At 40.4% G+C, this 26449-nt stretch overlaps 1 protein-coding gene across 8 annotated transcripts; it reads right to left on the minus strand.

The window, feature by feature from the left end:
• Positions 1-494: 494 nt before the first annotated feature.
• bdnf (brain-derived neurotrophic factor) lies at positions 495-19109 on the minus strand. Of its 8 annotated transcripts, none has more exons than XM_065952871.1 (2): positions 19023-19109; positions 495-2078 (listed from the first exon to the last, which is right to left on the minus strand). In XM_065952871.1, the coding sequence occupies exons 1-2, from the start codon at positions 19026-19028 to the stop codon at positions 1248-1250; spliced, it is 837 nt and encodes a 278-aa protein (XP_065808943.1). In that variant the 5' UTR covers positions 19029-19109; the 3' UTR covers positions 495-1247. The 8 variants fall into 8 exon arrangements, with proteins under 8 accessions (XP_065808943.1, XP_020488179.1, XP_020488175.1 ...); XM_020632523.3 differs by lacking the exon at positions 19023-19109 and adding an exon at positions 15504-15729; XM_020632519.3 differs by lacking the exon at positions 19023-19109 and adding an exon at positions 14781-15150.
• Positions 19110-26449: the final 7340 nt, after the last annotated feature.

Genomic DNA, 26449 nt, shown 5'->3' on the forward strand with positions numbered 1-26449 from the left:
GTATGTTTTTAGTGTACACACATGGGTGGATGAATCCATCACTGAAAGACTCAGGCATGCTTCATGTAGCCACAACCGTAGCCTACTTTTGCTGGTCTACACTTGTGTGAGTGTGTAGGCGCTTCTCTTGTGGTGTTGAGTTTCTGTTGTTGTGAAAGATTACATGTGAAGCTGAAGTAACAGTTCAATAAATCTCTGCACGCCCGTGTACAAACACTGCACTTTCAACAGACACACTGTACGCTTGTGTTGCAGTGATTACAGGTTGGTGAGGGGCAGAAAGTGTGTAATTAACATTTTTTCCTCTTCAGGATTAGACCAAGAGCTGGAAAATATCCATAAAATACCTGCCATTACATGATTTGAATTGGGTTTTTATATGGAGCATTTGTTTATGCGAATCTTGTGTGTGTTTGTGTGTGTTGTCTTTCTTCTATCCTATTTGCCTGTCTGCAAAGTAATGTTTTTGCTGCCTGGAAATACACTGTTGAAACTTTACCGACATTGATTTTGTTTTTCAGTTGCCTATAGTCATTTTTATTTCTTCAAATATTTCAGTTTAATATTGCAAACAACTTCACAACATACAAAATGAATAATATTAACCAAGAAACATGTCAATGAATAGATTTTATATATATATATATATATTTTTTTTATATATCTTGTCCTCTGGTGGGGATAAAAAAATAAACAGCAAAGCTTTGACAACAGCACCTTGACATAGTATGTAATTCCAACATTACCTTGAGAAGTTTAGAACAGTAAACAGATAAATTACTTGAGAGGAAGATTGTTTTTCTGCTGAATATGTAAACGGAATGTTTTTTGGTCAGCATTGAATCCTTTTTTGTAAGTGGAGAATTTCTTGATTCACAATTGAAGCAGCATGCAAGCTTTTGAAGATGGAACTGTCCTCTCTCATTCCTTGCCTGTGTGTTTCCCTTCATTTTTCTAATTCTTGGCAACATAAACAAATCACAATGTCTTGAGGAATGTGATATAGTAATTTAAACTGGGCGCAAATGACTGATCAGATTTTTTTTAATTGTTTACAAGGTCATGAATATGTTCAATAAATAGACTGTAGTATCACTTTTACTGTATAAACTTCATCTTTTTTTACATGCAGTCCATAAAATTTTCATTTGACGGAATAATTTACCCTGTTATGTATATATACAAATAGATATTTTCTCTTTATTCTCTTTTTTAAACTCTTCAATAAAATCTATACATTTTATACACTATCTCCCTCTTTTAATGGTCAATGTGCATACACATGAAGTGTCTATCCTTATAAACCGCCAGCCAATCTTCTTTTTGCTATCCATGGTAAGCGCTCGCACGTAGGACTGGGTTGTCCTGCATTGGGAATTATAATGCCGCTTGTCTATTCCTCTGCAGCCCTCCTTTGTGTACCCCATGGGGTTGCATTTGGTCTCATAAAAGTATTGCTTCAGTTGGCCATTGGGGACAGGGACTTTTTCCATGACGGTAACTGTCTGCCCAGACATGTCTATTGCCGTCTTTTTATCCACAGCTGTCACCCACTGGCTAATACTGTCACACACACTGAGCTCTCCGCGCCGGGAAGGATCTGAGTGTCGCCGTACCCTCATGGACATATTAGCGGCATCCAGATAGTTTTTGTATTCCTCCAGGAGAAAGAGCAACGGCGGCTCCAAAGGCACTTGGTTGCTGATCATCACCCTCGAGTCGTACAGGTCGACATCCTTGGGGTCTGCCGTGACCAAAGAGGACGGGCCCCCACCTCCCTGGCTCTTATCGGCCCCCTGTCCCAGCTGCGCCGCCTCCCCCTCCACTTCCAGCAGCTCCTCTATCACTTGCTCAAATGTGTCTGTGAGCGAGGGCAGCTCCTTGCGCTGGCCCGGCCCACCGCCACTCTGAGGAGTCCCGTGGCCTCGTATGGCCGTCGCAGCGGCGCCCAAGTAGCCTTCTGTCCGATGGCCCCGCATGCCCATCGCGTCTCTCAGGGGCGCAGCTCTCATGCAACTGAAGTATGAAATAACCATAGTAAGGAACAGGATGGTCATCACTCTTCTAACCTGGTGGAACTGTAAAGACACAGACAGAAAAGAAGAGGGAGGCAGGGGGGAGAGAGGGAACAAGGCGGTTAATCAAAGAGCATTTTCTATGAACTGCTTATTTTTGATCCATTATGCACCATGTAAGCCTCCCCTCTTATTTACACCCTCTACTCTTTTTGTGCACGCCAAAGAGGGAGCCAGTAGCTTTGGAATAATCATAAACTGTTTTTTTATGAGACTGAATCTTGGCGCTGTGTCATCACCAGTGTTTTCAAATTGTTTGCAAACTGTTATCATTCTGTTCCTATGTGATGTCTGGCTTACATTTCTATTTGTTGGCAGCGAGGCACAAAAGCTGTGCCGAGCATCAGAGAGATCGCTTATTACAAAAGATAAGATCACACGAATGGATGTCACTACATCCTTACAGGCTTGTTATTATTTATGAGCCTTTTTTTCACTGCTGTGTTTAACTATGTAGTTTATTTCTAGCATGTGAGAAGATGTGTAGTTTAATAATGGCTTAACCTGTCTGTCATCCTCCTCTCCTTACATGTGTATCAACAACTTGGCAGTTTTTAATAGCCTTAGAATTGATGTTTGTTCGGGCCAGTCATTTCCTGGCGGGTTGGATTTTGTCTTTATTGAGAATAAAAGTGACACGTGGATGCATTTGAAGGCATCAACCATGTGAGGGTCAATTGTGTACCAGCAGTGTTTGCACAGGCCATGCATGTGTTGACAGAAGGATATGATTTGTTTGAGGAGTTCATGTTTTACTGTTTGACCATATCATTAACCCTGCTAACAAAATCACCATTATCAACCTCCAACATGGCCAACACTCGCCGACAGCCTGAAAGGGGAATGTTTGTTTGTGTCAGCTCTGACAAACACAGGAGCTGCAGTATTATTATTATAAAAAAAAAAAAAAAAAACAAGTCTGTGCTGTAGTACTGGTCTGATACTCAACCATACAGACATTAACAAGATTCAGGAGTTTGTTGAGGAACAATGTTTGTTTTCCGCAGGTCAACAGGCAAGAGTGGAAACTAAACGACAGGAAGAAGTGTCGTCCTCTCCACTCCTGAGAACAACTCACACAAGATAAGCAAAGATCTGCCAGGCAGGGTGGAGCACCAGGACAGGTGTAGCGGAAATACTGAACTGGTAAATCGCATGAGCATCGCTTACCTTTTAAGAAGCTCTAAGACGCACAGCAAATCAATGCATCTGTGGACATCCAAGCAGACATAAAAGCAGCCGTAATGAAAAGAAAATCTAGATCTTGCTTTCCACAAGGGGCTAATTTAAAGATAGCCCGGCCAAGGCTTTGACTGCACTCTGCACGTCTCAAACTTCATACGGGAAAACATGACGAGCAAACACTCATACTCCTGTCTGCATCAGTTCAGACACGGGCACCTTTACAGTAAGGAGGAGCCAAAAACCCCAACCTTAAAAGCATTTGTATCATTCTTAATTGGTATCTGGGGCCGTGGCTGCAATTAACCAACACCACGGTGACTGCCATAGAGATATGTTGTCTAAAAATAGACGTACTGGGAGTCTCACAGTCTCTATTCAGAATATCACATCCTTCTTCTTAATGAGCCACTCATTCCCCAAGCTCAGTGACGCGCTCCTCCTGAGTGTGTGAGTTAAGGGGAGGGCATGGGGAGGGGCTGGTGTATATATATGTGTGTGTGTGTGTGTGTGTGTGTGTGTGTGTTGGCAGGGAGGAAAGTGGGTATATTTCCTCTTACCAATTAAAACAACAATGAGGAAAAAAAGGAGATAAATGTTTTTTTGTCAGGTAATAAAAGCTATTTCATTTGTAAATTCTAGCTTAATAACCTTTATTTTTTAATTAAATTTTGTTCCAATAAGAAGGAATTTCTGTGAGGCTTCCCAGAAACAGAAAACCACGTAGGTTTACGGGATTGAGGCCAGTCACGAGCCCTTATGTGTAGGATGCATTTAGGCTGATATTATTATCAGCATCACGCTCAAATGGTTCCACTTCCACATGACGGAAATGAAGGGAGAGGGCTGATTACTGTTAGGCGTCAAACTTCATGCTGGAAATGGTGCAGACGTGGAGTGCTGCATCTTCCGTAACAGACCACAGGGGTAATATTGCAGTAGCAGGGGGTGGAGAGAGTGCCAGCGTCATTTCGCAGCATAACAACCACAGATGACGTCTCTTCCAGGTCTCCATAGGGGAGAGAATGGAGGAGAAGAGGGTGGAGGAGAAGAGGGTGGGGGGGTGGGGGGGGGGGGGTTGCTGGGGGTAATGCCACTCAACAGTGTGCAATTGCGTGCCATTCCCCTGTGTATCCTCACACCGGGAACAACAAATGATTTTATTTCTATCTCTGTGATTTCCTGTTTCCATCAGGACAATCAATATGGCTTATGCTCTCAATCAACATCCTGTTAAAATGCGATAAAGCCAATGAATCATTTAATTGCTGTGGGACCGGCGGAGGATCTCTGGCTTATATCTACTGGAGGCTAAATGTGACAACTGATTGGTTTCTCTTGTTTTATACATCCAGTAAGGAAGGTTTTATGTGCACTAGCGGATTTCGTAGTTAATGAAAAAGGCGGCTTGTGAGTTAACACAATGAGCATGAATTATAAAACAAGGGAGGAAGTGCCTATGGAGGAATGTGTAGAAGAAAATGTCGTTTTTTTTTCTGAGCCTCTGAAGCAGCGTTGTGGCTGTCTCTTTTGTGAAATAAATATCTGACAGAGAAGTAGTTTAGCCTGTGCTATCTTACTACATTGTTTAAAGTCTGTTGAAAATTGAATCCGGGCACATTGAACAAATTTATGTTTGAAGGTAAACATAAATCACTTCTGCAATAACTGCTGCTCAAACACGCCTTTATTCATGACAGCACCTAAGGCATAAAACACTCAGAACAATAGGGGCAGGTGAGTGTGTGGACTCTATCTACTGTTGACGTCTCCAGATGACCACCTGTTCATCTGCTTTGAGAGCACGGCTGTATGGCGGGGATATGTAACTTACCCTGGCGTTTTATTCTTTGTGCCAGGTGGGGATTAAAGTGATAAATGCCTCCTTTGACAGATGCCGAAGTTTTTCTAAAGCATGAAAGGACTAGCATGACTATAGTATTATTTCACATTCAATAAAGTCCTTCCCAACCTCTCTCCACACTTTATAGCTTCATCTTCCACAACAGCAGGAGGGATATCTTAAAAAGACCGTTATGAAGGAAACTAAACATCAAATAGGAGAGATGAAAGTGGGAAATATGCATCCGCATTTGAATAGAAATGCATGACCTATAGCTGCATTTGTTCTCTGCATCCTCATGGGCATCCGTCTTTGTTCAACTCCTCGAGATCAGTGTCCGTGAGAGCTATTTACAATACCTAGCAACATGTTTTTTCACGTTCGACATGTCTAGCACACAATGTCAAATGTTCAGCTAGAAGAGGGGGGAAAAAAAGCTAAAGCAGCACATGATATCAAAATGTACAACCGAGAGGACCCCTTCTGTGCCACAATGCAGCACTTTTGAAAAAAGGCAGTTAGAGTTGTCTGCAGTAATGGCTGACACATGTGGAAGCCTGCTGCCTTAAGATCTGTTTTCAATCTGACACAGTTTCAAAGCACGTTTAGTAATAGATGAGCATCACTGAGGGATTATACCTGGCCTCTAGGCCAACCCGGGCCACTGCCTCAGAATGAACAGCATTCAAAGAGCTGCTGAGTGATCTGTGCTATCCAAACGAGACAAAGCCTCCCCCCACACGCTGTGTGCAATGGTGGAAAAGTGGGAAATTGCTGCAAAAATATTTAAAATACGGTAAAAATCACGGCCAACTACATTTAAAGCCACATAATCGTTCTTTTTAATGCCTAAAAACTCAATTTCATCATAGTTTTACAAACACTAATATCATGTAGCAGTTATACAATAATGATAAATAACAACTCAATAGCTTCTTTCAACTTAAAACAGTAACTCTTGCATACCATTATATATAGTATAGACAACTGAACTAAAGCGCCAGAGGAAAAAGGCTGCAGTTCCTAGCTTTGAACACTGGAGGGCGCGTGAGACCGTGAAATAATAAGAGCTTCTTTTCTTTTTCCCTCCCTGAATCTTCCTCCTTACTCTTTCCCTCCCTTCTGTGAAACTAGGTAGATAGAAAGGCTAAATATATAGATAGATAGAGAAAAGTTTTCCAGGACGCACAACCAGCTTTGTGCGTAAATAGCCAACAACACAGCTATAAAGTTAATTTAAACGGGTTTGAGTCACAACAACTCTATAGAAATTTGGACCACATTTTTTGGAAAATACACCATTGAATTGATCATTAAACCATCATATAACCAGTCGTTTTTTCCCACTGCTATCCCCGGTCGGGTTCTTGGACAATATATGTTCACATGTCACGAATGAGCCAGTTTTCCACCACTCTATAAACGGGGTTTCATTTCTACCCGCCAGGAATTTGAAGTTATTCAGTATGAGCACTCACAACAGCGAGAAGTAGACCCAACAGTGTATGTTGGCCGCCGTAGCTGGGCGTCTAGGTCTCGGGTTTCCTATAAAGTCTTAATGAGTTCATCAAAGTTTTTTCTTCTCCAAAACAACCAAAAAAATAAAAATAACTTAAGTTATTTTTGTAGTTGATGTAGAGTCAGTGCAGGGGGTTAGATAGGCTTCGTGAATACACATGAAACACATTTGACAGAGTTTGTGGATATATTCAAAAGCATTCAAAGTTGTCGTTAAATCGTGGCTGGATCGTTTCCCACTTACAACGCAAAGAGAAATACTAGGCTATTAAGATGTCACGTCACTCAGGCTAAATGCAATGAAACAAAGTGTCGCCTATATTCTTCTCTAGATTACATCTGCTGAGCTCCGTGCTCTCCACTGGAAACCCAATCAACATAATAACTCCGTTTTTTTATTAATGAACGTGAGGATAATGTTACACATATCTCATCTCTCGGGCTGCAGCGCTGTCTATTCGCAGGAACACCGGACTTGATCGAGCTACTTTTAGACCCCCCCCCCCCCTTCCCCCTCTCCACTCCCCAACATCACACACATACACTTACAAACACACACTTGTATCTTTTCCTCAAAACGCACCAAACAAACCTTAAAAGTGCTTTAAAGGACTTGTCGAAAAGCAAACAGACACATACCTTTCACTGCCCAGTCGTAAAACAGACCATTCAACAGGACAGTAGTGTCATCTGGGATGTTTTGGACAACTCCCTGAGTAATTTTACTTTCGCGATATTTCCCTCTCTGTGTGCTCTCCCCCGACCAGCTTCAGGATATCTCTTCAGCTTTGGAGCAAATAGATTAAATTATTGATGGTGGAAATTGCATGGCTGCTGAGGTAATGCACTCCCATGGCTGCGCGGCTCCTGTGGAGATGGTCTGAAACTGAAGTTGTCGCATGCTGAAACGCTGCAGCGGCAGCAGCAGCACCGCGGGAGGAGGAGGAAGAGGATGATGGGAGACCTCTGGAGCTGAAATGAGGAGCCTCTTTGCAACTACAGTAACTTTACTACACAATGACGCTGCAACATGTGACCTGCCGCTGGCTGACTGGTCGCCACCAAACTCCTGTTTAAACAGCCCCGAGGCGGAACTATTAATGCGCTTTCTGTGTGCATTATGTGCTTCTGTTTGTCCGCATACCGTGCTGCCTGCATCCACACCATAATGTCTGGCGATAAATAAAGCACAAGCCAAGCCTCTCCTCTTCCGTATTTCGCTCACTAAGGCAAAGAGGGGTTCTTTTCTTTTCTTTTTTTTTCTTTTCTGTTTGAAGGTTTTGCGTAACAGCGCGTCTCCACCAAGTCGTGATACACTGCGAGCCATTTCTAGATGGCCTATTTATGTAAAATTAGATATTCAGAGATGTAAAAATAAGCACTTCTTGTACTGGTGAGCAGAGCGTGAGGAGGCTGGGTGGTTTGTATCAAAAGCAGCTTAAGAAAAAAAGGCGTTTGATTCTATAAAACATATTTCTGAATGCATTTTCCCATAATCCATATTAGGCAACATGAGTCATCCTTAATCTATTAGTTGCTGAAATAGTAGAGTCTCATAATCTTATAAATGTGTAATATGGAGTCATTCCTTTTATAAATAACTCCCCTAAATATAAGACAAATCATGTCTGTGCTGTAAAATGTGAAGTGTTAGAATAATTGGAATGCAGCAGACACTGGGGGCTAACAAAGAGGTGAACTTATTGCAACAATTCTGCTTCTCCTTGCTTTTTAAAGTGAGCCATCTCCACAACAGATGGATGACTCCCCTGCAAGTGCTCTGCAGTGTAGTAACCAGCTTTCACAGGTTATTATTACCAAATGTCAGCAAAACAAATGCACTTAAATGATGTAGACAGAGCTTAAACTCAGAGAATGAAATCCATTGCTTCTTGATATTCAAACAATTCCGTTTTATAAAGCTGAAATACAAATGCAAATATCAGAGGAGCCAAAACCTTTCACTGGGTGATGGAGTTTTGGAAAATCCACCTCTGATGAATACAGGAGTGAGCATAATGGGGGAATGGCAGCTCATTATCCTTGTGAGTTGGCCCTGGTCCAGTGCAAAGATTTATTGTGATGTGTTCGCTGTATTGCCATCATCATGATTCCTTCCTGCACGAGCCCATGAGCTGCAGAGCTCTTGTTTGGCATGTAGCAGTATGGGAGTGGATGCTCACACCTGCTTAATGAGTCACTCCCACCTCCAACACACCCGGGGACATGCCAAGATAGATATAGCCCTCCCCGAAGGCTCACAGGAGGTGAGGGCAAACTCTGGATGACAAAGAGTTGCATCAGCAATCACTGAGCGACATGACTCCAAAGAGTTTGAAAAAAAAAAATGCACACTTCACAAGGGGGCTGCTCCAAACAAGTAATTCATAAATAAATCACTTGGCATCTCATTAGAAGAGCAAAAACAACAACATGGTCCCTCTCATTTGTGCAAATACAACACAACTGAAGTCTGTGGACTTGTCTGTAGCTTTAATGAAACTAATATGTGTAACAACTGGGGGTAATGGGAGTTGCATTTTGATCTTTTTGACAAGTTTCATTAAGGTTCAAAGAATATTAAAGTTATCGACATGTTTGAGGCAACCAGGAGTCCTTCTGAAAACGACTAAATTTGCTAATTCATCGAAATTGAGGTGTTAGATTTCTATAGGTTTAAGATTTCCTGACATAGCACCAGTAACTTCAAACTATCTGAGGTGTTGTGATGAACCCTTTTATCTTAAAGGTGGCTCATTTCTACAGGTGTTTGTCACCCTATAGTCAAGGCTGAACTCGTAGGATTTGCAGCAAAAGTGGGGTTTGTGCAGCAGAAAGATGAAGAAATAACCAGAGCAGCCGAAAACACAACACACTTGTATAACCTTTCAAGGCTTGTGTTGCCAAACGTGCCATCTTGCTGACAGATCCACACTGGCCAAAAGCTTCACTAAACAAGTAGAATTGTGACAAGCTTGCGCAAGAGAGGAACCATGTTACGCGAATGAAATGACATTCAGTGAAATGCCATTTGCACTGGGAATAAAGGCAGGTGATGGGGGTATTTCCATCACAGAGAAATTGTGTTCCTCCTCGACAGGTGAACACGTGAGCTGAGAAAACATTTGTGAATATGGCCTGATGACGTCAAAGGAGATGAGGGCAGGCTGGAGAACAGCACAGAGAAACAGGTACACTCAATCAATTTAGGCCTTTTTGAATCACATGCTGAAAGGAATTAATGCCATCTCTCCTGCGATGACAATAACCTTTATTGTAATCATGAGGCAGACACAGAAGAGCAGCCCTCTAAGCTCCATATGTACTCCCTCCCTGCACATCCTCCTACAGCTGACACATAATGTCTATAGTGGCATAGACTGCAAATTACTCCACAGCCTATTAAACCTCTCTCTGTCTCTGTCTGTCTGTTTTCTTAGCTTATGCCCCCCCCCCCTCCACCCAATCCAATATCACACAGCATCAATAACCTTTGCATGGTTCACTGCTGAGGGAAAACAAAAAATCATTGCCAAGAAATACTTGGAAAAGCGAAAATATTTGTTAAGAGACTGAAAAGGCAAAAGGCATTCTGTTATTTGCTCAAACAAATGAGGCTATAGAAAAGTAAATCAGCAGCTGTATCCTATCTTTTGATTATGAAATACTCTGTCTGCATAATGCAACCTCGAATTATTATAAGCCTACTGTTTTTTTTTCATCACAAGAGACACCAATTTGATCCCCCTTTTTTTTTTTTTATACAAATAAATGTTTAATGATATCGGGAAGTTGCTTGGATTCGGTGATGTGCTGCATGTTCACATGCTCAGAGGGACTTGAATGCTTCACAGCCATGGTCGAACATTTCCGCACGCGCATACACAGTCGCGCGCTTGCTAACAGACGGCGTCATGAATCGTTGTGGTCCCGCAGTGGTCCGACATATAAGACTTTTACATCCACTGTGTATTAATAACGTATCGTGGGCAACATTACTGCTAAATCACAACCACCACACGGTAACGACTCTCTAATAATCAAAGGTTCCGAATCAGATTCGAACATGTTTAAACAAGCCTGCTAATTGGATGAAGGTGTTGGTGATTGAGGTGATGGTGGTGGTGACTAAAGCAGCAGCAGCAGCGGCGGCGGCGACAAGCGATGTAGCCAACATTTCCATAATGATTAAGATGATTAATATTCGCTCTAAATATAACGATCCGCCCGCCTAACCGTGAGTCAAGATTTCTGAAGTCCAAAATAATCGATAACCTATTTATAATTGATATCAAAACATTATCAGCCAGAAAAAAATAGACAAGTTATTACATTTTATGAATGAAAACGTTGACACAAAGTGAGAAAGCACAATCCGAAATCGAGTTTTATTAGAAAAAAAAGAGTAACATGTTATTTAAAGGAATTCTGAACGTTCTTAATTTAAAACCAGATTTTGCTAAATCCCTTTAAGCCCCAAAGTGCACCAATTGATCGCAAATGAAAAGCGACACAGTAAGGCCAACAAGATAAAAAAAAAACGTTTACACAATAGCAATATATCATTTATGCTGTCCTTATTGCTGCGAAAGGCATTTTATTCCCCCCCCACCCCGATAAAAAGCAGGCCTATACCAAAAGAATTTCATTTTTTTGCAATGCAAAACCTACCATCAGGTTTGTTATTGACGCCCACCCCAACTCTGCAGAGCTGAGAGTGCAGAGAGAGAGAGACAGAGAGAGTATGAGAAAGAGAGAGAGAGAAAGAGAGAGAGAGAGAAAGAGAGAGAGAGGGGAGATTCTCGGTAAAGATAACACGCGGAGACGCACGCACACAGTCCGAGCGCACGCAGGCGCACGCCCGCACACAAACACACGCAGCCCCATTTATGGACTGATCCGCTGACGTACATTGCAGAAAAGTGCTATAAAAAAACCTTCATACATACAAAGTGTGTCGTGCCACCCCACAGACCCCTCCTAACCCGCCTCCGCTCATCCCTCCTCCTCCATCCAACACGCCCACGCCCACACCATAATCCCACGTCTCAATAGAAAAAAATAAAAATAAAAATACTGCTACATGGTCAGAAAATAGGCAGACAAAAGATTATATTAAGAAAAAAAAAAAACATAACCGGAAAAGATGGTGCAATAAAAACTCCCTTGAGGAATCTGAGAACAAAAGGCCAAATAGGCTATGGATTTTAAGTATCACAAATGTTTCGACCTAACATAATCTAAAATACTTATAGTTTCGTTTGATACATTATTGACTTTTTTTTTGTTTGTTTGCAATAAACGGATCTGTGCTATTGATGAGCCGGAAACGTGGCTCTTGTAGTTGCGACGCAGCCTTTATTAAAGAAGCCTTTTTATGAATGCCGGGCAGACCGATAAGTTAAATGATCTATTTTGGTTTCACTGTCATATAAACTGAACACCTTTAGGCTTGTACATGCAGAAAGCAATCTGCGCGCATTATACCGCGGGGCTAAAAATGACCCAACACAACAGTGGAGGGAAAAAAAATCACATAATTCAAATGAAATTATAGATTTGCTGGAGTCACTGTTTTATGTGAAAATACACACTACAAGAAGAGTTATGATAAAAACAGGACTGACGGTGGGCGTTGGGGCTTTTCTCCCCTTGCAGCTGTTTTGCAATTGCTTCATACTGGATGAGAAATCTTAAAGCTTTGAAAAAAAGAAGACGAGAGGGAGTGAGTGAGAGATGTAGAAAGAGAGAGGAAACAGACAATATCCACCGCTTCTGCATTGGTGCGAGACGATTTTTTTTTTTTTTTAGGGCTACAAGTCCTCCACGAGAGCAGAGAAATTCAATTCCAGAGTGATGATATTTAAAATGTAACCACCTCACGTGATAGATTTTGACGCGTGCCTCAATTTGTCACAAAAAAAAAAGGAAAGCGAAAGAAAAGAGGAAAGAAACCGCTGCTTCCCCAACAATTGCATATCTAGCCATCTTATCTCTCTCCATCACATTCAGCCATAACATCTGTCAGTGGATGCACTTTGACCACGCCCATCGTTATTGTAATTTTACACGGGAATAATAGAACAATTTGTATAGCCTAGTACTGTAAAAGACACTCGCTTTGGCAAAGCCGGCGAATTACACGAGTCAGAGCCATTAAGAATTAATTCATCTTTTTTTGTACATTATTCATCCGTAGCCCGCGTTTGACAGGTCGACACAGAGCCGTGTACGGACAAAAGAGGGGGGTAGGGTAGCAGGTGAAGTGAAAAGCACCTTATGAATGAAACCGTGAAGCGGTCGTAGTAAAAACACAAGTGATTTGATGGCGATGACGGGAGAGGGGGGGCGATGGAGGGAAGGAGGGAGGGAGGGAGGGAGGAAGAAGGGGTTGGTGGGGGTAAAGAGTAGGGCTATTTTTGGTCGATAACAAAATCCAGCGGGTTTGAAATCAAGACAAAACATGAATGCAGCAGACCAAACACAAAAAATAAACACAGATAGATGGTTCAGATGAAAGACTATGGAGGCTTTTCCGGACTATTTTATGACATGCACCGGCATCAGTACTTCAGTTCGTGCAGGCTGGAAGCATCACTGCAGCGTCTTAAGTCCCATATTGGGAGCATGATTAGGCACAACGCAACGATTACGCAAATTATGTTGCAGCAGCCAGTGTTCGGAAACTCCAAAAGCCGTAGCCTATCTGTAAAATCCCCAGGCACGAAAACGAGTCCAAATTTAAACATCTCACATGACCTGCACGCGTAAATATTTTATAAACAGCCTTAAACTTCAATTTTATAGATCTAAAAAAGAATAAAGACAGATGCCTACGAGATAGGCTATTGGTCACCTGGCTCGGATTACATTTCGGAGTTATTTCGGTCACTGAAGCCCACAATTATCACACACTGCCAGGGCGAAGAAGCCGTAGTTTTTTAAAGCCGAAGTTCTTTACAGAAAAGCCCGTAAAGACGACAGGAACAAAAGAGTGACATGAAAACAATGGATTGTGCTCTTACCTTTACAAGGGGCTGACAACCACTATGTGCGTGGTTAGATCTCCGCGACCAAGACTTGCATGTCCCAAAGTTTAACGCAGTGTGGGGGGGCTTATAGGTAACGAGAATATGCTGCTAGAAAGACCAGGCGACCCTAACATTTTAACTTTCACAATGCTCTAGAAAAAAAGACATCTTTAAAGCACGAGCTCTTTTAATAGCAAGCGCTTTCCCCTCTTTTCCTGTTTAAATTCCCTCGTTTTCTCTCTCTTTAGAATCCCGTTTAATTTCCGTTAATAGACCACAGGCTCCCTCGGAATAAGCTTACCAAAAGTTGAAAAAACAATCCCAGGTTTGGCAAAGGGGGGCTGGGGAACAGAGAGAAAGAGAGTTGGCGTCCACTCGGCGTTTTAGTCCATGCACGACTCCGGTGCCTCTGTCCAACGTGCTGAAAGCATAACACAGCCAGAGGAACTATGAAGGGCCAAGAAAATATCTATATACTTTTGTTTGAGTGCCCACTTTAAACTGCTTTTTTTTTTTTTTTTTTACTCGGCTGCTTCCCTGCGTCTTGTCACGTGTATTTCCCCCCTCCTTGCCAAACCAGTCCTGTTAATATTTGATCACATGTTGGTCGGACATTTCCTTCCAGATAACAGCACCTATATCACAAACGCCGGTGCTATTCAGTGTATAGTCGCTTAAAAAAAGCCTCCACTCTCACGCGAAATTATAACCGGCTGATACTGAGCCCAATTGTGCTTGACAGCTTATGACAAGTGTCACAGGTAAAGTGGCACATGTTGCTTTAACGGCACAATAAAAGGAACATACATACATGCATAAAATATAAATCTCTCACTGCCACAGCACCTCCAACACATCTACATCTCATCCACACGTTGCGCGCAGACACAATGTAATATTTCCTTACCTCGCTCACTGTACCGGCATATCCTGAGCCGAGAAATGCCACACAATCTCTTTTCACACAAGCTTTGTCAACATCAGCCTCATCAGACATGGGTCTCGATACTGAGTTTCTCAAGTAGCCACTGAGTCCAACCCTTCCAGCAATGCGTTGCCAGACTAAATAGCAAGCACGACTATTTACTGGTAATCATTCTTCATATGCTATGTGTTTCCATTGCTACTTACCATTTTCCCCTACGCTGTCCTGGAGAAAGAAGTGTCTTAATATCCACTCACTCCAACAGATGCTGGTAGGTAATGTGTCTTGTTTGAAGTCATCATATGAGAACTTCTGCTGTGCTCAGTAGATCGCCCACCACTTCGCTGACTTATGAATCTAATAACCCTTTGCAATATCGGCGTGCTTAAACTCTCTTAGGCAACACCTTGGTGGCTCTACAGTAAGGACAAATATCAACAAGCCGGGCTTGTCAGAAAAGCTTGTACAGATATACGTAACACCCTCGCCCGGACAACGCCATTAGGGGTCTTACGTGATTGAAATAAGCGACGGCAATCCAAGTTTATGTGGAGACCAGTCCCTGACTGATGCTTCGTTCACTGCCTCAAATCTTTTAAATGTGCATTGAGCCACAATGACAGAGAAATCAAACTTCTGAGACATATCAATGTTCACGTGTTTGTGTTATAGACTGTTAACTCCCTCTTTGGCAATGGGCCATAGGCCTATTACGCACACGCACAACTGGTCATTTTGATTTTTCGAACACGGACTGTGCACATCCAGGTCGCCTAATTTAATACAAAGAAAATAGCAACATTAATAGCGCTCCTGTTTTTGCCTGTCAACTTTTTGAGGAACTTGTTGCTGCTCAAAAAAAGCAAAAACACCCCTCCGCTTGTTTTTGTTTTGTTTGCTGTACCAAACATTCTATAGGCTATACTTACTTTGTCCAATTCTGTTCAAGTGCTGCGTTTTTTTCTTTCTCAGAAAGATGTAAATCAAAAAGTTAATCCACGTCTTCCAGAGGAGCAATCACACCGAGAGAAGCGATCAGACAGTATTAAAGCCAGGTGTGATACTTCGATCAGGAAATATCTGGAAGTTCAAAGTCAAAATCTGTTTTCAGTAAAATTCCATCAGTTGCACTGCCAACACTCAGCCATCTGATTGTTATGCAGTGACGAAGCGCTGTGCTTGCAAGTGGAGCCCCAAATGTACGAAGTAACATGAGTAATAGGTGATATTTGTCTGACTCTTTGCCAGCGTCCCAAAACTTTCACGAGTGTTCTTGAGAACGTGTCAATTTTGTGGTATAATTGACTTTTTTTTTTTGTCATGGTTTATGGAAATCACGCAGCATGGGTGGCGCGTTTTTGGAACTTGTAGGCGTGCTTCTGCAACGAGACAATAGCACCAACAATGTGACAAATCCACAAAAGAAATAGCTGCTCATCAAAGTGTTTTGGTTACTCGATGCCATCCAGACCTGAAGGTGAATCGTGGGTTTTAATGGGAGGCAACACCATCCCTTCTGCATCATACATGTGATGGCGCAGATTGAACAATTTCATCTGCAGCTTTTTTTAAGCTTAAAAAAAAAAAAAAAAAAAAAAATCTGTGTTGTCAGTGTCACTTGTCAATATTGTACCACCAAACTTCTGACTCATTCAGAAGTCTTTTCTTGGCAGACAAAGTTGAGTCTAATTTAGTCTGACTACGCATGTACTCAGTCATCTTGCATGCAGAGGTGGCCAAAAAAACAAACCAAAAAGAACCCCAAACTTATTTTCTTTTCTTTTTTTTTTCCCAGTTTTTATCCACACATTTCTGTCTCAAAAACACAAGATGGCATAATCAGATTAGGTAAGAGTTCTATAGCTATTATTTGCAAAGGAAGATGTATTTTTTTTTTCTCATGGACAGTGCAAGCAACAAGTGGTGCACTTAAGAGTCACACATAGCTTATTATCCTTGAACTCAACCTTGTCTATTGGTAGGCTTTTTCACAAAGTGGCAACTCTTTAGAGGTAACGAATAAAAGGGAGCAACGCAAAGAGAGAGGGGATGCACATCAGCTTGGCATGGACAGCTTACTGGGGATGAACAATTCCCCTCATTCGCATCACATGATTAAATGATTAGGATGCATGTGTCCCGTCACCTCTCGTGCTTCTACCATCATCCTACTCTTGGTTGATTCCTGACGTGGTAACTTGACTTGCTCCTACTTGTGATGTTGTTAACACTTCCTCTGCTCCCACAGCTTTTTTTTTTTTTTTTTTTTCACAGACTCTGTTACTGACTCATGCTCGTCCCTTTTCCACTATCCATGCCCTCCCACGCACTCCTCACCACAATATCTTATGGCTGAGTCCGAGGTCATAGATCAATCACTTCATCCCCCTGGGCTGCATATGACTGCATGGCATTTGCTCTACGGTCTGCCAAGATACTTCACCTCTTTTGAGCTCACACTTGCAACTTAGAAGTGTTTGAGCAGAATGCATTTTGGCAAAGGGAGTGTTATTAAAATGTGAAGCCAACGGGCTGCACCGTCGGATAAACATGGAGACAAATGTGCACCATTCCACATCTTTGTGGCCTGCAAAGAAAGCCTTAGAATGGTATAGAAATTGATATTAATTGTGTACAGCAAAGCAGTGAAGATGTACGATGCCATTATTGAAGCAGGAAGAACCACAGTATTGCTCTGTGGTTGTTCCCTCAATAACACTTGTTGTCATTACAGTGTGTTTTGTGAACCGTCTTTACTTCTAAACTTTTATGTTGTTATTTAATCCAATCGTTCCTATATAAAAGCCAGAATAAATGCCAGCTACAGCTTTTTATCAGTGAGCAGTACAAAATTAATCAGTGCATAAGTATTGTTCAAACTATTTCTAACACTGCAGTCATTACACTTCCCTGTTTACATCCGCTAATCACATTCGGGCCCTGTCTGGTCTCAGGAATCATTACCAAAATGTAGAGTGCCAGCCTAAAAATTTGAGTCCATCAGCACTTTCCTCCCCCTCACCGTAATGACAACTATTAAGCAAGGATGGATCCAGTCGGGGCTACGTGTATCATTACTCTGTCTCAATCTTTGTTCCATAAATATTGATAACAAGAGCCCCACGTCATGAGTTACTAGTACCTGCAGTTAAAAATAGAAGGCCGGCTGATGGCAGGTTATCTCTTATTGTCAGATCTCTGTTCGTCTGTACCTCTTTGTCTCTACAGGATGTTGATCAGTGGGACAAACACACAGTAGACAGAAAAAAAATACTGAGATTATACACTACTTTGCAGGAAAAGTAAACAGCCACATATATAAGTCTTCATCTGTTAACATAAAAAGCAATATCTTCTTCTTTTCTTAAGATGAAGCAGTCAGAATATCTTAATCCAGTCACCCTGTTGACAATGTGTTTCACGCTGTACATCTGTCTTTCTGTCGTGCAGCTTCATAATATTTCTGTAGAGTGTGGAATTAATTATCAGGCTTGGTTGGTGACTCAGAGCTCAGGTCTTCAGAAAGTAATGCAGCCCCGTAAATAATCGCCCTTACTGCCACCATACTTCACACTGATGGCGAGCGCTGCGTTTGTGCTAATTTCGCCGTTCTATGTATAGAGTGATGGACAGTGTCAGAATGGATGATATTTGGGTTGCCCCGGTGGCTTGGCAGGCTGTAATTGGACCGAATGTGCTGGTGTGATATTGAGAGTTTCTGTCTGGCTTTGCTGCATATAATCTCATCCGTCTTCCCCCGATGATCTTTTACCAGTCAAACACCTGGTGACTATGTAAACTCTGTCTGTAGGGCCTGAGGGGAGAAATCTGGAGCTCTGGGTGTGACATATAAGTGCACTGATGTCCTAACTCTGAATAACCTGCGTCTGCTCCACAGCCAGGAGTGGAGGATGCTGCCTGTCTGCCATTAGCTTTATATGACTTCCAAGGAGAAATAGGTAATCTGGGCCCTTCATCTGGACTGAGAGGTTGGCAAACAACCTTAAGACAACTTCGGACCTTGAAACTACCGCAAACTCCAAGGAAGGTGAACACAGAATTTTAATTTACATGATGTAGAGTTTGTTATATATATAAAAAAAAAGATTTCTAGGAGAACAGGAGGAATGAACACAGGAATATTGAATCCAAACTTGTCTAAGATCAAGCCTCACCCCAGGACTGAAAGTTATTCATGATTGAAATGAATGCAACGCAATTTAACTCTGCAGCACTGAGATGAGATTGTGTTTGAGTGTTTGTGTAAGTTCCAAAGCGTATGGAGTGGTGCGAATTTGAATAGATGTATTTGCATCTTGTTGCTTAGTCAAAGGCATTATTGGTTCCCAGTGGTAGTGACCTGAAATTTTGCATGCACGACAACGCTGTGAATGGTAGCCCCTTTATGATCAGCCAAATAGTGCGCAGTGGAAGTACGAGGCACTGACCTTCATTGCAGCTCATATATATCACACACGTCGACAGAGATGTTCACATTTCCTGATTGTCTTTCCTTCCCAGTTTTCTGCTGAATTCTACAAGGAAAGAAGAAACAGTGAGATTTATTGAAGCTTCTGTGCGCTTGGAGTTGACTGTTCACATTGATTTGGTGATTTTGGTCATTAATAACGGGTTTATTTTCATGCCTCATGTATGTATCTTACAGACAAACTGTAAGGTACCACAAATGATTGAAAAGACGCTAAATACCAAGAGTGTTTTGATTTGATAGTCTGCGGATATAAAGAATTCATCCTACAGCGCTGCTGCATGCACACTCAGGAGGTCGGTGGTAGATTGTGAGTTGAGATATTCATTAGGGTGACTCAGTCCAACACCAGTGAACTGAAGCAGTACAGGCTGTTGACCTTGTATTGGATTTCTGAGATGGATATTGAACCCTAAAAAAAGCTTCTTTTGATTTGAATAAGAAAACATAGGCTTTCTTAGATTTCCTGTACAGAAAGTCTCAGTAAGTTTTTAGTGTAAACTAACTTAAATTATACAGTAAGGCAAGCTCAGCAACCCTCCAAAAAGTACTATCAGCATTACTCTGGCTTCAAAACAAAACCAATGTTTTCAATGTTTTATGTAAAAGCCCTTTTTCCTGACCTCTGGACTAAAAATTCCTATGTGATGATTATAATCTTTATCTGCTTAAGCACTTGTGGGAGCCCAGTATGGGCGGGTTAAGAGTTTTAGCTCTTTTACAGTGATCGAACTGATTAAAAAAAACAGTAGCAGTCTGATATAAAAGACAGAAGCAGGGCCCATGCAGAAGAGGTAAGGGGTTGTGACTCAGAAGCTGACGGTTTAAATCCCCTGACTGACTGACTGACTGATTAAAGCTGTGTAAGGAAGTAACACTAAGCTCTGCAACTTTAAAGTGCTGTTACCCAGAGTCACTCAAGTCTTTTAAAAAAAAAAAAAAATCCCACCACCATCCATGGACTCATTATTTATGTAATTCCTCACACTTGCTCTTTCTTAGGTAAAAGTGCTTGTTTTTGCTCCCTCAGGGTTCAGTACACGTTTGACTCCTGAACCCTGCTGATTATATTGTATGAAACTTTTGATGCTGCTGTCTTGGCCAGGACTCCTGTAAAGGAGACATAGTTTATATAGTTCTTGTAAAGAGGTTTCAGTGGGAACACCTCTGGTAAAATAAAGGTAATTAACAGTAAGTAAAACTATTGTTTTTTGTCTTACATGTCCATGTTATAAATTGTATATTGGAAGTAGAAATATACTTTGTGATATACCCATTGGTTTCGGCCTTTGTTATTTTTTTAGCCTTGCACTTAAGCTGTCCCGATCTTGTTCTTAATAAAGTTGGAATTGACCATTAATAATTGGACGACAGGTTGGATAGCATAAAAGCTAAAAAGGGGAGGGACTTCATGACACTGTCAAAGTGTAGGAATAGGATGTTAAATCTTTGCAAATGAGTACCTGTAAAACCAAGTGTAGTTTTTACACTTTTTTGGAACAACTATAAGATCAAGTTTTGTTAAAATCTGCGGTGCTGGTAGGTAGGTTTAATCCTTTTATTAAAATCTCTTTTTGCAAAGCTCTTGTGACCCCGCTAGCTAGTTCTCCAAATTTACTGCACAGAGAGTGGTACTGATCTTAACTCACTCTTGTAAAAGAAAAGAAAAACACATGCAACACAACATTTTTGCCAACATTTGCCTGTAAACTGCACTGTAAGGTCGCGCCACATGTACAGAGGCTAAAGTTCTCCAATCCGGCTTTCTGGTTTCAAGTCTGACTTATGGCTCCTTTCCTTCATGTCATTTTCCATTCTCTGTCTCCTGATTTCCTACTCTATCCACTGTCTTATCAAATAAAGGAAAAAACCCCAAAATAAAATGTAAAAAATGCAACTATAACTGAACAAACTTTACCTGTGCAAGCAGTGTGATGTTAAAGCTTCAGGATATACAACAAGCACAGCTATTATCGGGACATTATCAGCTGTTTCACATTTTCATATATTTTATGTGTTATCAAATGAGTAATAAACACCAATTTGATAAAAAGACAAAAACATGGTCAGGTGATGCTTTTCCATATCTGAACTACATGGCCCCAACTCTCCATTAAACCCCCCTCTGTACAATAAAGTCAAACATGATTCCCCATAAAAGTTGACAGACAGTCAGTAAGCGCAAAGTTTAAAATGAAGGTCTTAAAGGGAAGAAAAGCTTTGCAGTGAATGGTGAGGGAATTGTTAAGGATAATACAAAGGAGTGGGATTTCTCATGCATTTGTCTACGAGGGATATCCCAGCCAAAGTTTCTCTATACATCAAAGGGCTGCCGCAAATAAAAGCACACTTGTCAGGGGCGAACAAACTGCCTCCTTTGTGCCTTCTACCAGCCAAATTCAGGCATACAAAGCCTTTGGATGTACAACACTGCAAAGAAGACATACTATTCAGATGACATGCTTTGCTCTCTGGTGGTTTGCTGTGTGCTTTTGTCTGCCCTGACCAGGACAGATATATAATATCACTGGATCAAAATCCTTTCAGTCCCTTTTACTCCCTGTTAGAGACTCCCGTTACACTCCCTCCCCCATACACTCCAATATTCTTTCTTTTCTTAAACAAAGTAAACTTGATGCAGCCAGATAACACTTGCAGCCCTCAGGCCTAATGCCCAAAAATGAGTCTCAAGTTCATTCAGGTTTTTTTTCTGAGCAGAGAGTCTTGTACAAACTGTGGTCAGACAGACTGGACACGTTTCACTGTCGCCTAAGGAAATCTTTATCCGCTTTTCAATTCTTTAAACATCTGCTGTCTGTATCTCTTACATTCTTGTGAAATATGTTACTACCACACTTAAAAAGTTTTTTTCATGCCAATAAAACACTGGAGTATTTTTTTTAACTACCACACACATATTCTGACTCCACTCACAATCATACAAACACATACACCTGTTTCATACAACTCTTATTAGTCTATCTACATACAAAGTGAAACATATCAAACATACATAACAGTGAATGCAAATGTAAATAAAGTATCAATATTGAAAACGGGTGAAGGTTAATTTCTTCTTAGTAAGCTAATTTAGATCATAATAATGTCAATGGAATAATAGTTTAAGCTCCAGTGTCTTAAGTTGTATTGTTTGAGCCATTTTTGCCTTTATAAGATCGGACAGCTGAAGAGAGACAGGAAATGTTAGGAGGAGAGAGTGAAGGTTGGGTCTTCGATGAAGTGATAAACGCTAAGAAAAAACATTCTGCTACACACAAAACTATAAAATATATCACAAATTAAACATGAGTGTAAATATAACTTAAGTGCTAAAATTGATAACTCATTACAATAAAGAATCATAGGTAAAAGGTGCCTCATTTAAAGGTATGTCAAAGCATGTCACTTGTATAATCTGTTTTGTTTTGGCATTGTGCAAACAGATATTCACCTTATCTAAAATTGTGGTAGTCCGTAACAGCCTGTAGATGCATTCCTATGTTGAGATAAAGACTTAGGACAGTTTAACTGGATTTTCTTTAATGATGTCATATCTATGCAGGTGCATCACTTTAGGTTCCCTGCCATTCTTAGGGTAACAGCCGGACGTTGGCTTCAAAAGAACGTTTGTTAACTTAAGAAAACTACCAGACACAGATGCACAATTTGTTTTGCTAAAGAAGGTAGTGGTAGGAGAAAAAAAAACTATGGTCACAATGAGCAAGGAAGTAGATTAAAGAAAGTACCGGTAAAAAAGATTCCCACACATGCAGATAAGTGCTCTAGTGAGCGAGTAAGGGAAAGACAGGGAGATTGATCGATTCAAGTTTTTTACCACCTGAAAGTCTGATTAATCTCATGTATTTTCAAAGGCAAGTCAGTAAACCTGAAAACCAACAGCCAGATATGCAAGGGCAACAATTTACTATATAACTAAAAACTACATTAAAGATTTTCCAGCATGTGTGAATAAAACATCAGTATTAAGCAGACAAAGGATCTCATCACTTAGTGACATTATTTGAAGCAGAGTGCAAACAAGATGCAAAAAAAAAAGCTACAGCATCAAAACATATCTACCACAATACAGGCTACTATCAAAAATACAGCTTTCCCTCCTGTTTGAAGTCAATTCAGTGTCTACCTGTTGATCAAACGCTTTCAGAACAGCATCCGCATCAATTAAATTATGATTGGTGTTCATCAGGATGATTCTAGTCAGTCGTTTGTCAGTCATTGTACTTCTCAGATACGTGTTTAATCGACTGTAAACACCTCTGTCAGATGACATAGGCATCATAAGAAGAAACTTCATGATTGTGTTGGCTGCGGTGACAGATTCCTCACAGAACTTTTTGATTATTTGGATAATGTTTGTTTTATGTGTCCAAAAGCCGGAAAAATATTCTCTTTTCTTATGCGCTTCCATAAGAAAAGTCTAACATTAACAGCATTATGAAGAGTGCTCAAAACTTTTTCAGGTAATTTACCTTTGACCAAAAAGCAAGTGACGTTAACACTAACCACCAGCCATCACTTATATATGCTTCATTATGTTAGCGGGTGAACAAAGCCAGAGAATGTAAATTAAGAAGTTTAGGCTTTTTGATAAAAGATTTCAAAGACGGGCTCGGCTGTTGCCATAGATTTTCATTTTTAAAAAGTGGGCCCGGTAAAATTCAAGCACAGTACTTACTTACTTAAGGCAGCCAGTGCTACTGAATGACAGGGTTAATTAATTGATCTCATTTGTCAATGAGATCCCAGTCAATCATGTTCAGTTCTGTATATGTTACTTCACTGTATAAGACGATGCCCAGGCCCCTAGAGTGCAAGAACCTTGGCAAGCGGCAGCAACAGGAAGCTTGCTGCAGATAACTTCTTTGGCAACCAATGTCATTAATATGGGGCATTTAATGAAAAGTCTACTTACTTTTAAGAGGTGATGATGAAAAGTTTGCAAATCATTGCAGTTGCCAATCAATAGTTTACTGATTTTGCGAGTTATGGTTCTAACTATTAATAAATTACATTAGCTTTTTGTTATGGAGGATTCCTGAAAGGCAGATTATATGAAATGAAATGAACTGTTCATATGAAAAACGTATCAAGCTTTTAACATATTATCAGCTATGTTTATTTGACATCTTAAAAAACATTTATTTATCCTTCCCACCAGTCTTAAATTTGTTCATTGATATGACAGTTACCCTAGGAAATTATTTCAGAGGAAAAGCTGATTATTTAAATATACCATAAAGCCTCAGATGACAGGAGAAAGTAGTGCTTTATAATAGCAATGTATGTGTGTATGGCTGGGAAATTATATACTATATTCATGGGTATTAACGACATTATGTGCTATTTTTGCCTAACTTTTTTTTTTTTTTTTTTTTTTTTTTTTAACATTTGTGAAAAACGTCAATGCACACCTGAGCTCACTCAGAGACACAATGGCAAGAACCACGGCTTCACTCAGCCTTAAGAGATTTCAGTGTTTGAATAAAGAAAATCTCTGAACGAATGCAATGACTCATCACCAGGGTCATTTGCCTTTCACTGCAAATGAGTGTGGGTGTCTGACTAACTTGCAGTTATAAGCTGGATATTGTTTTTAATCATTGAAGAGAGAGAGCGGAAGGGTTTGAGAGTCCTAGTAGTTGTGTTTGTGTGTATGTGAAGTGTGAACGAGTGAATGGGTGTTTGGCTGTCATCAGTGTCATGTCAAAGAGACATAAAGATTGAATTTGAGGGCCACGCATTGTGCACCCAGAACCATGCATGTTATTTCTCAAATAGGCTTTTGGCCTGAAAGTGCAGCTTCCTGTTGCCTGACAGAGATGCCCTTTGTGTGAAGACAATAAATCACGCTTCTCTCCCACATTTATTTGAAGGAGGAAAAGTTGAAGGGGGTATGATAAATGTGGTTGGTTAGACATTCTGCCTGATTTCTTACACTTCAAACACTTGTGAAAGCTGGTTTTAAGAGGAAGACGTTAGGACTTTCTTCGAAGCAGGAGTGCGCTTTTGCAGGGTTTCTTTTAAAATCGAAGGCATTTGTTGTCAAGAGAAAACATAATTAAAGACTAACACCAGAAATCAAGCCCACATATGGCTTAAACCAATATCCATGGTAACAGTTTAATTGGAATTGCAAAAGGATAAAAACTCTAATGAAAGCTTGTACTGCTCTGAGTTAAAATTAATTGTTTATCATTGTTGTCATTAACTGTGTTCAGTTTGAAAGACATCCAATGATTTCATCAAAATCTGAATAATAGCTATGTCAAATGTTTTAAGCACAGTTAGATCTAGAGTGTAATATTTATCATATATCCTTAGAAATCTTAAAAACTTCATAACCATAAATGGTGAACAGAATATTATTAGGCAAATATAATACCTTAAAAAAATATATGAAATTAAATGTTTTTATATTGCTATTAGAAAAGGTTTCTAGTTTTGGGTGTCTAGGCCTTAAATTTTGTTACTGTGGTATCAATTTGAACGGGTATTGATATTGTATGTTTTTCAGTAGTATTGTATCAAAGTTGAATTTGGTGACAGCCCTAGTTATATATATTGTTACCTACCATTTGTGCATCACATTATAACCACAGAGAAGTTCAGAAGTTCATTAGGCATCCACAAAAAACTGAATCAAAATGAATTATTGTAAACAGAAAATGTAGATTAAAAAAATGGCTCATTTAGCAATCAAGAACATTTCAGACAGTGTAGGCAGTTTATGTTTTCATTGATAAATACCTGGCTCTGCACTTACCAATGGCGCATGTGATGATCAGCATAGGGCAACCCTTAACAGTATGCCAGGTCAAAATCAGAGGCGGGGGAGAAGTCCTGACAACAGAAGACATCGTCTTAGTTAGTGAATCTTGTTCAATTATTTCTATCCATACAATTGAGCGGTTAGCATTCAAACACATTAGCTGAGGTGCCCCTTATGTATTCACAACTAGAATTTGCAATGCTAAACAATATTGTCTGCATCTTGTTATCTAGTGCCACATTGTTGCAGAGCTAATCTACCTCGCAGATGCTCAACACCAGTCACTTAAAATAGAACTTTCACGGATGAACACTGGGGGCATGGCTGGGTGTAAACAGCCAAAAAGGGGGCTGTTACACAGGTGACTCTTTCTATGAGTTGTTAGCATATTTTATAGATTAACTTTTGTATTTAAGATCATAGCGTAACCTTGCCCAAATCAAATGCAATATCTATAGTTTTAAGATAAAGTAATTGGGTTGAAATTAATTTCTAATTATTTTAATTGTGGGACAGGGTATCCAAAACAATAATAACGATAAAATACATACCAAATATTATTCATTTAAATCTTGCTATCTTTGGATAGTGGATTT

The sequence above is a fragment of the Labrus bergylta genome, chromosome 3 (genome assembly GCF_963930695.1).
Source record: "Labrus bergylta chromosome 3, fLabBer1.1, whole genome shotgun sequence".
Classification (NCBI taxonomy): domain Eukaryota; kingdom Metazoa; phylum Chordata; class Actinopteri; order Labriformes; family Labridae; genus Labrus; species Labrus bergylta.

What these genes read in the sequence shown, in the direction of transcription:
- bdnf (XM_065952870.1), bottom strand. Translation starts at nt 14,646, where the DNA reads ATGTCTGATGAGGCTGATGTTGACAAAGCTTGTGTGAAAAGAGATTGT. An exon ending in ATGCCGGTACAGTGAGCGAG is followed by an intron (nt 2,079 to 14,556) that starts GTAAGGAAATAT and finishes GTGTCTTTACAG; the next exon opens with TTCCACCAGGTTAGAAGAGT.